This window comes from Silene latifolia, chromosome Y, assembly GCF_048544455.1.
Source record: "Silene latifolia isolate original U9 population chromosome Y, ASM4854445v1, whole genome shotgun sequence".
NCBI lineage: Eukaryota > Viridiplantae > Streptophyta > Magnoliopsida > Caryophyllales > Caryophyllaceae > Silene > Silene latifolia.
This window is the reverse complement of record NC_133538.1, coordinates 246,823,316-246,834,240: the sequence shown is the minus strand read 5'-3', so window position 1 is coordinate 246,834,240 and position 10,925 is coordinate 246,823,316. Positions and strand designations below refer to the sequence as shown.

The 10,925-nt window shown below is 45.7% G+C and overlaps 1 protein-coding gene across 1 annotated transcript; it reads right to left on the bottom strand.

Annotated features, from left to right (window-relative positions):
* Window positions 1–8,556: 8,556 nt before the first annotated feature.
* On the bottom strand, window positions 8,557–9,394 carry LOC141630401 (uncharacterized). Its single transcript, XM_074443228.1, has 2 exons — window positions 9,246–9,394; window positions 8,557–9,178 (listed from the first exon to the last, which is right to left on the bottom strand). Exons 1-2 carry the CDS (start codon window positions 9,392–9,394, stop codon window positions 8,557–8,559), a joined length of 771 nt encoding a protein of 256 aa, XP_074299329.1.
* Window positions 9,395–10,925: the final 1,531 nt, after the last annotated feature.

The following is a 10,925-nucleotide window of genomic DNA, read 5'->3' as shown; positions in this document are numbered from 1 at the left end:
ATACGAACAAAATAAGTGTTGTCAACTCTGTCTTACTTCTATAACGCTCACTAGCAAACTCAAAACCAAGACAATCTACCAAACAAAATCAACCACCAAAACGGAATGTTACATTCTACCACCCTTAAAACGAACTTCGTCCTTGAAGTTTACTCATACACATAAACATCATCACCCAATCCATCAACACTATAGAAGTTTATTCACACTCATAAACATCATACTACTAAAAGCACTGCCATTACCTGTAATAAAATCAACCACAACACAAATCCATCCTCTATTCTACACCAACACTCAAACTTCCAATTATACTACAACTTGTATGTTTAGGTGATTTTTACCAAGTTAATTGTATTAGGTCAATGTGGTCTTACTCCTTTGGATGCTCGATTGGTTATTTGTGTTTGATATTTAAATAAGGAAATAAAGTACAAAATATGAATTGGCACGTAAGATTTGGTGACGCGGAAAACCAAATGTGGGAACAACCATGGGAGGGACAGTACCCTACCAAATATTTCATTAGCTTCAAATGAGAGGATGAGTATAATTGAGACGGAATGTAAATCTAGCTAGCACAATGTATTCTGTGAGATCTTGAATGTCCTTCTTTGATTGTTTCCTTGGCTATTTATAGGGTAAGAACCCTAGATGTATCCTACCATGTTTATGGAAAGGAATATAACTTCCATAACAACTCTTTCCATAACGCGCCATCTCCCTCCATTCTCCCTGATTTCAATGACTTCTCCCTGACTTCTCCCTGAAATCTCCCTAAACTCTTTCCAAAACGCGGGTGCTTTATTCCAGAGGGCTTTGCTTTTCTTCGTAGGCTCCCTGACCCATTTGCTCTTTAGCGGACTTTCCTCCACCCGTGGACTCCCCTTCTCTTATTCCTCCTTCAAGGCCCATTTTCTTAATTACTTATCAAGTGGGCTTACCCCATTAGGTCATTATGCAAATTTTGACCCAAACAGTTTGCCCCTAATTCCTTGCGAGATACGTTTTGAGGCGTCGAACAAGGAATTTACGTAACTGATTTAAAAAAAAAACTAAGCCGTCATTTACACTCCCCTCCATGCACTCATCATTACTCGGCCGCCCACCTCCTCATTTCTCGCGCCCCTTTCTCTCTCTTCCTTTATAATCCCAACCCCTTCTTCACTTCATTAACCACATAATCACTTTTTCCTCAAAAACTCCCATCCTTCCCAGATTCTCTCTCTCCCTTCTCACCTTCCTTGCCGGCTTTCCAGTTGTCACTCCCGCCGTTCACTTCACCAGGTATTTCCTCCTCTTTTCCTTCACTTAGTTTTTCCTTTTCTCTCTTCAAATATGGGAAAACCCCGACACACCTCTTCGACCTCCACCCCTACTGACCGAAACCCAGACCTCATCTTCCCTTCCCGGAATCTTTTCACTCATCCCCACGATTGTAACTCTGCTCTGACTCCCGCCGACATTCCCTTAATTAAGGGTATGCTTCGTCTTGGTGATGGGGATGACATAGTCATCCCTGAACCGAGTCATAAGGCCGACGGTATCCGGCCAGGGTGGGTTTGTCTTTATCTTTACCCATTTAGATACGGCCTCTATTTCCCCTTTCCAAAGCTTGTTCAAGACTTCATTTTTACCATCAATTTCGCCATGGCATAAATTTTTGCCACCGTTTGGAGGGTTCTCCTCTACTCTTTAGCTGCCTACCAGGGTACTGGAAACTCCATCTCCCTGGGCGATCTGGTGCACATGTATGATATCAGGTCTCTGGGAAGAGGCCAGTTCTCCCTCCGGGGTTCTGGTGAAACTCCCCCTCAAGCATGTGTCAAAGTCCAGGGACGAAAAATGGTTTGAGGACTTCTTTTATGTGAGGAAGGCTTTCATTCAGCCACCTGCCGACTACATCTTCGAGAAATGGGTTATTACTTTGAGTAAGTAGATTTCCTGACACCTGATTTGTTCATCTCAATGCATACTAGCTTACTCTGTCGCTTTCGTGCAGGTCCCTGCTACCTGACCCGCATTGGTGCCCCAATTCCTGCTCGCAACAAACTGTTCTGCATCCCTCTGTTAGAGAGGAAGTTTCCTGACTTGCTCCCCGGATACTCACCTGCTTCCTCCTCCAACCCCCTTCAATCAGCTCACAGCATGTCTTCTGGTAAGCTGCCTAAAGCCATCCTTACTTGCATGCAATCTTGCTGACTGCCTAATTCTTTCTGAAATGATGACTGCTCGCAGGTTCAAAGGTTGACCCTTTGCAGGCTATCCTTCAGAGTGCTAAAAGAAAAAGGTCTATTGCGAGTCCTGGCGTGTCGTCTGCTTCCAAGAGGAGTGCCCCTACTGCCTCCTTCCAGTCACCTCCTACTCACTCTAGCTCTGCTCGGACTGAACCTCTAGAGGCCATCCCGCTGTCTCGTCATCCTCCTACTCCTCCTGCCAGCCCTCCTGATTCTACTAGCGGTGGCATCATTGCCCACTTCCCAGATGGCTTTGGAAATGTTGACAAGGTACCATACTGGCCTGAGATTGACCAACTACTCTTCCCTTCCCTGGTGGATGACTTCTCAGAGTTTGGACCCGAGGAGATGGTTGACAATGACGTGCATAATGCTTTTATGGTAAATGTCCTCCTCCTTCCGCCTGTTCTAGGTTGCTTATCTTTAATTTCTGCTAACTTCAACTTTCCTTGCCTCCAGGCCTTCCAGTCTGCTCTCTACAACAGGAAAATGATCAACATAGTGCAGACCACTACCCGTGCTACCAGTGCCAGGAACAGGGAGCTGCCTGGGTCCATCGCTGATCTGGAGAGGTAGCGTGCTGATTTGAGGGGACGGGTGGCTTAGCTGAAGGCAGATCTAGCTGGCACGAAGAAGAAGCTGAAGGAAGGAGCTGATCAGCTAGCTCGCACTCAGGAGGTCTGCAGCACATTCTCTGACTCCTTGGAGCATTCTGAGGAGAGGATCAGTGAGCTGATCACCCTGGCCACAAATATCGTTGCCTATGCTACTTGGCGGGGAAAGATCAGCGGGATGCGTGCTGCCCTTGAGGAGCCTCCAACTCTGCAAGCCATTGAAGAAGAAGAGAAGCAGTTGGAGACCCTGTACCCGGTTCGGCCTAATCAGAGCATCATGATGCCTGAAGTCGGCGAAGTGAACTCTCCTGCACTGGCTGAGCAGGCTGCTGCTGTGGATGTAGTATTGTGCCAGGAGACCGTCGTAGCTGATGAAGCTCCGGAGGCTGCGGTAGCTGAGGGCATGCAAGCTGATCATGTACCTGAAATAGATGGTCAGCAGGAGGAGGCAGAAGAGATGCCAGATGTGGAGGTCATTAATGTGTCCGAAAATTAAAAAGTTTTTCCTTTTTATCAGTGAACTCTTGATTGGTAGCCTGGCCCTTCGTTTGCAGGCTTATAATATTTTTAAACATCTTTTCTGGTGGCTCGCCATGGTGGCGATTAAACTTTGGGGCCACACTTTTGGCCGAATTTTGGAATGCCCATTGCCCTAGTTTGGCAAGTTTTAATTATATCTTGTGTGTTAGGTTTTAGTTTTCTTAGCTTAGGTAGTTGGCATGTCAGCCTACTGGCTGATTTAGGCGAGTCATGTCATCCTGAGAAGGCTGAGTCAGACTCAGCTAGCTGTCGTGTTAGTCTGTTGACTGATTTAGGCATGTGCCGCATTATAGGGAGGGGTGGCCGTGTCAACCTCTGAGGCTGATTTAGACCAGTCGTGTCAGCCTGAAAAGATTGATTTAGACTCAGCTAGCTACCGTGTCAGTCTAATGACAAATTTAGGCGTATGCCGCAATTTTGACTACTAAACCTTGTTCATGACGCAAGGTGTGTTCATCATGTTTTAGAGCCAAGAGGGGCGTAATTTAGAAAAGTTTATCGTCATTCTAGGACCAATGGGACGTTGTAGGATTTTGGTAGCTCAGAGATCCCTACGTTCCATATATATGTGCATGCATGTTGGGGCCCTGATTAAGTGCGATTAGTGCGAGCTACGTCCAGGGGGTGGTATCAGGGGTAGCTGGGTAAGCATTTCAGCTGTGAACCAGGCTCCCTTTCGTATGCTCCACAGTCCGCCTGGTGAAGGTGCTCCTAGTGGAGAAGGTAGGTTAGGCATGTTGGAGTGCCATTTGCCTTGTCACTCCACGTTGCCAGTTGACAGTCCTCCTAGATACACTTTCAACGTACCATAGACATTAGGATTAAGAGTGACGCACTTAGAGAAGCCTGAAAACAAAAAAGTCTATCAGTGTGATGTGAAGTACCTGACGCCATCTCATGGGGTACCATAGCAATTGTGGTCCCAAGAAGCTTTCAGACCACACCACTCCAATAGTAGTTGAAAAATTGAAAGAAAGAAAGGTATCAGAAAAAGACATGAAATTGGTAGTATGCCTACTACCGGACTTTTTTTCTTTTTTATTTTGAAATAATTTGGCTTTTTATATTACATTACTTTGTAGGCTAAAATCCACTTATTATTAAAAGTAATATCTCTTCAGGTGAAGTATGTTCCATGAGCGTTGTATGATTTGACCGTCCATAGTCATCAGTCTGTATGCACCATGGCCAACAACTCCTTCTATCTGGTATGGTCCTTCCCATTTGTAGGCGAATTTGCCTACCTTTCGATTTTTAGTGTTCTAAAACACTTCACGGAGAACCAGGTTTCCTACCTCCAGGAGCCTGACTTTCACATTCTTGTTGTAACTCCTGGCAACTGATTGCTTGTAGGCAGCTAGACGTATCTTTGCAATTGCTCGCAGCTCGTCTACTGTGTCCAGGCTCCTAACCATCTCTGCGTTGTTCAGTTCCCCTGTTATACATCCATACCAGTGACTGGGAACTAGAACTTCTGATAGAATGACTGATTCCGCACCAAACACCAGGCTGAAGGGTGTTTGGCTCGTTGCTATCTTTGGCGTCGTTCTGTCTGACCATAACACTAGTGGCAATTCATCTGCCCACTTTCCTCCTAACTCATGTAACCTCCTTCTCAGATTATCCATGATAATTTTATTGCTGGACTCAACTTGCCCGTTAGACTTTGGAGTCCTGGGTGCTAATTTTTTCAGGGTGATTTTCCATCTGGCATAGTATCCTCAGCACCGTTGGAGATGAATTGTGAGTCATTGTCACATATGATTTCTGATGGGATGCCAAACCTGCAGATGATATTTCGTTTTATGAAAGAGATGGCCTGTTTGTCCTTTACTTCTGTGAATGCTTCTGCTTCTATCCACTTGGAGAAGTAATCTGTCATCGCCAGCATCCATATTCTGTTCCCTGTGGCTCTAGGTAGAGGGCCCACTATGTCCATTCCCCATGTCATGAATGGCCAGGTATAAATGATAGGGTGTAAGGGCTCTGCTGGCTGGTGGATCATTGGTGCTGAATGCTGGTAGGCGTCACACTTACGGGCATATTCTGCTGCATATGCCCTCATCGTGGGCCAGAAGTAACCTTGTCTGAGAGCTTTGCTTGACAGACTCCTGCCCCCTGCATGGTTTCCACATTCATCACTGTGGAGAGCATGCAACACAGTATGTGCTTCCTGCTTATCCAGGCACCATAAGTAGGGACCTGCCACTGATTTCTTTAAAAGTATATCATCAATTAGTATAAATCTGGAGGCTCTCATTTTGAAGCCTCTTATCTCCTTCTTGTCGTCTGGCAGCTTGTTATGACGCAGCCAGTCTAGGTAAGGCGCCCGCCAGTCCCAGTCATCTGCTTATGTAGCTGGCTGATCAGGCGGCTGGGAGTATGCCCCGACTTCCGTAGTTGCCTGAACTCCCAGCTCATCCTGGTTATCCTCTAATTCTCCTCTGTCTATTTCGTCTACCTTCTGGATAGAAGGTTCCAGCATGTGTGCGATGGGGATGCTGGACAGTTCTGTTGGTTTGAATGTTGCCCCCAGAGTTGCTAAGGCATCCGCCTCTACGTTCTGATCTCTGGGAATCTGCTTGAGCTTGCAAGTTTTGAATTCTATTTTAGCTCATTTGCTACCTTTAAATATGCGACCATTTTTGAGTCTCTGTCTATAAACTCGTCATTCACATGGTTAACTATTAGCAAAGAGTCGCTAGATATGCGTAGGTTCCTGACTCCCAACTCCAGAGCTAGCTGCATTCCTAGTATCAAAGCCTCGTATTCTGTTTTATTATTAGTTGCCTTGAATTCACACCTTACTGCCTCTGCTATCAGATCCCCCTGTGCTGATCGTAGGATTAACCCTACACCTGCCCCCCTATGGTTGGAGGCTCCGTCGATGTGCATCTGCCAAACCTCTGTCTCCTTGCCCCCTTTTAGGGTCAATATTTCCATATCCGCCAGATTTTGGATGGTTGGGCTGAAGTCCGAAACAAAGTCTGCCAGTGCTTGTGATTTGATTGCTGTCCTGGGGTCATATTGGATATTATACCCACTAAGGTGTACAGACCATTTCGACATTCTGCCTAACAGCTCAGGTCTCCTCATGACGGATTTCAGAGGGTAGTTGGTCATGACATGTATGGTGTGGGACTCAAAATAGGGGTGTAGCTTAAAAGATGCCACTATCAGAGCTAGTACTAACTTTTCAAGAGATGTGTACTCGGTCTCTTCTGGCATCAGATATTTGCTTACATTATAAACTGGCTTTTGTTCCTTATCCTGCTCTCAACGGTGCTCACTGCTACCTCGGTGACAGCTAGGTAGAGGAACAGTGGTTCTCCTGGCTCCGGTTTTGACAGCAGCGGTGGGTTTCTGAGATAATGTTTCAGCTCCCTAAATGCTTGCTCGTGGTCTGCAGTCCACTCAAACTTCTGGTTTTTGCTTAGAATGTCGTAAAATAGCCTGCACTTGTCCGAGGACCTTGAGATGAATCTGCTTAAAGCTGCTACCTTGCCAGCTAGTCTCTGAACGTCCTTAGGTTTTTCAGCTGACTCCAATTGCAACACGGCCTTAATATGCTCGATATTGGCTTCCATCCCCCTCTGGGTTACAATGTAGCCTAAGAATTTACCAGAGGATACTCCAAAGGTGCATTTATATGGGTTTAGCTTCATCTTGTACTCTCTTAGGGTTTTGAATGTCTCTGCCAGGTGCCGCATGTGATCTGTAGCTTTTTCTGATTTCACCACCATATCATCAATATATACCTCCATAGTTCTTCCTATCTGCTCTTTGAACATGCGGTTGACCAGTCTCTGATATGTGGAACCTGCATTATTTAGGCCGAATGGCATGACATTGTAACAATATATTCCCCTTTCAGACATGAACGTTGTCTTCTCTTGATCTACAGGATCCATTTTGATTTGATTATAACCACTCCAAGCATCCAGGAATGTCAGCATTTCATGTCCAGCTGTCGCATCCACCATTGCATCGATATGAGGCAGCGAGAAAGGACTTTAGGACATGCCTTGTTGAGGTCAGTGAAGTCCACCCATACTCTCCATTTTCCATTCTTCTTAGGCATCACTACCACGTTGGATAACCACTCTGGATATTTTGCTTCTCTTATCTTTTTTGCTGCCAGAAGGTTGTCTACCTCCTAATTAATCACCTTATTCCTCTCAGCTACAAACTTTCTTCGCCTCTACTGGATGGGTTTACATTTTGGGTACACACTGAGTTTATGTGTTATGATGGATTAGTCTATTCCTATCATGTCATCATGTGACCATGCAAAGCAATCCATGTTAGCCTGCAGAAATTCGATTAGTTACTGCCTCGGGTTTCCTGTGCATCCAGCTCCAATTAGCACGGTCCTCTCTGGGTGTAGCTTGTCCAGGTTGATCTGATCTAGCTCCTCAGCTAGGGGCTTAATGTATTCGTCCAGGACAGACTGCTTCTATAATTGCTATGCTGGAGGGCTGGCGGTGCACTTTAGTGCTTCTTTGTAGCAGCCTCTAGCTTCCTCCTGATCTCCTCGTATTGTTTTTACCCCCCATGGAGTGGGGAATTTTATGCATTTATGGTATGTTGAGGGGACTGCCTTCATCTGGTGCAGCCACGGTCTTCCTAGGATGACATTGTAGGTAGAGGGTCCGTCTATGACTAGGTACCTAATCTGTTTGTTGACCCCTCCCACATAGGTTGGGATGACTATCTCGCCTAGTGAGTTGGTTGTTTCCCCACTGAATCCTACCAACGGGATGGTTTTCTTCTGCAAATCTTTCTCACTGAACCCCATGTTTTCTATGGTTTTTAACATGATCAGGTTGACCGAGCTGCCTGTATCTACCATGACCTTTGTGACTGTACAATTAGCCATTGACAGGGTGATAATGAGTGCATCATGATGTTCCCATTCGTCACATATATCTCCTTCATCAAAGGCAACAGCAGGTAGATCACTGTGAGAAATTCTGCAGGAATATGCTGGCCTATCTCCCTTAGTCTCAGTGGCATGCCTTTTAGCTGCTGAATATGTCAACCCACTTAGATCTAAGCCGCCTATTATCACGTTTATTATCTTGGTGTATGTGGGTGGAGTTGCAGGCTTCGCGAAGCCTATCCTGCTGCTTGCCCCCACGTGGTAATAGGTGGCTCAGTTCTCCTTACTCAAACAGACGCATGATCTCCCTTCGCAGTGTGTAGCAGTCTTCAGTGTTATGCCCAATGTCACGATGGAACTCACACTTCTTCTTGCTATCTTTTCGCCATGCCTGTCTTTCTATTAGTGGCTTGGGCCACCTTACTCCATCTCCCATCTCCCTGAGTGCTTTCAGGATTCCTCTGATGCCAGTAGTGAATCCATACTCTGCCAGAGTAGGGAGTTGTTGATTTTCTTCGACCCTGTTAACTCCCCTTCCATATGACCTGTATCTTTCATCCCTCTTACTAGTAGACTGCTTTCTTGCTGATTTATCTACGGCTGAGGTGCTGGATACGCTTGGTGTATTAGGCAGGCTAGCTCTGGCTAGGATGTCTTCCTCCAATCTGATTGCGGCAGCTGCCTTTTCTTGTACCGCTTCAAAGCTATGATAAGGGTGCATAGTTAGCTGCTTGTACATGTCGGAGTCATGGTGGAGGCCCCTCCTGAAAGCTTCTACTGCTGTCGAAACATCAAACTCCCTCATTGTTGAATCTGGTGTTGTATTCCCCAATGGTTTCTCCTGCTCCCTGGACGATTCGCTACAAGTCTCCTGCATGTTTTTGTGGCTTCCGGCTACTTGAAAACTGCTGGGTGAATACATTTACCAATTCAGCAAATGTGCAGATCGACCTATTGGGCAGGCTTACAAACCATTGAAGTGTTGGCTCCGTCAATGTGGATCCAAATTCCTTGCACATGCAAGCCTCCTTTACTTGCCCTACAGCTGTCACTGTCATCATCTTCTGCTTGTACTGGCTCATATGGTCAAATGGATCTGTCGTGCCATCAAAGAGAGGCATGTTTGGATTTGTGAATCCCTTTGGCATGGCTGTAACGGATATGGCGTCCACAAATTGTGAGTCGATATAACTGTCAGGTGCCGCCTTCTCAAGTGGAGGTGGCAATCTTGGAACCCTGCTTAGCATCTCCCTTAATTCCAAATATTGATGGTTAGTTATGCTTCCTGAGTCTGGGGCTCACCTTTCAGCTACCTGCTGATTCAGTGCGCTGCTTCCTGATCCATACTCTTGAAGGTTCTGATGTGTCGTGGCAACTAATGGGGTTGAAGTCACGAGTGTTCCCTGCTGCCAGTTCTCCTGCGGGCTGCATGTGGACCCTATGCCAGGTGTCTGATTGGTTACTATGAGATTACCGACAGGGAGGCTACCTGACCGTGCTTCCACATGGCTGGCTGGGTGGCAGCTATCTGGTGTGAGGTATCCCAACCCTCGTGGGGTTATCCTTTCCTCTGATGATACTGCTGTTAGATCCAACCTTGTCACCAGCTTAGCTGGTATCTGTCGAAGCGGATTCCTGCTGCTTGATGCCCCCTGCGTTAGATCTACTAATGGAGCCCTACCTTCACCCTCTTTGCTTGCTGATATGACAGACTGCTGCTTCAAAATGTCTATCTGCGCCCAGAGTTCCCGGTCTCTTTTCCTTGCTTCAACTTCAGCTTTCCTCTGGTCTTCTCGCATATTTTCCATGGCCCTTTGAAGGTTTTCTACGCCAGTGAGTAAGATTTGCGTTGGACTAGGTGGCGGGGTGAGGCTTGAGCTTGTTGTATTTTTGTCTGGCCTGGATTGGGCTGCGGCAGCAGGGGTTTTGGGGGGCAAAAAAGTTTTTGCCGTAGGTGTAATTCTTGAGGTGTGCCCAGGAGCCTGAGTTGACACCGTTGATGCCGGGTTTTGAGTAGAGTTTGGTGGCAACGACGGTTGACTGCTCCCTGACACGGCTTCTGACACTTTCTTATCCATTGTGTATTTGGATTATCAACGATTGACGACCACAAGGCCCCACGGTGGGCGCCAAGCTGTTTAGGTGACTTTTACCAAGTTAATTGTATTAGGTCAATGTGGTCTTAATCGTTTGGATGCTCGATTGGTTATTTGTGTTTGATATTTAAATAAGGAAATAAACTACGTGTTGAACCATATAGCTTATATGTTTATGTTTTGATGATGTCAAGGTGTCTTATAATTTATATACTTGTTGCGTGTAATCGTTTGTCTAAGTGTTTTAGAATCAATTTATTACAAGCAAGTAACAAAGAAGATTGTGATGATAGCATGAAAGCTCAAGCCTCTATTCAAGATCAAACAATATAAAGATTCATTCAAGATTTATGTGAAGATGAAGTCCGTCTAAAGATTAATCAAGCTTGGATGATGACGTAGCCTATACTCGAAGATCTCCTTGAATATTAGAATAGTATAGGTGATTATCTCGTAACGGTAATCAAGAATGAGTTTCTTGAATTGGTAAAGTTATAGCTTTGCAGCTATAACATTACTAGTAAAAGAGCTAAATGTTATAGCTCCTAATATAACA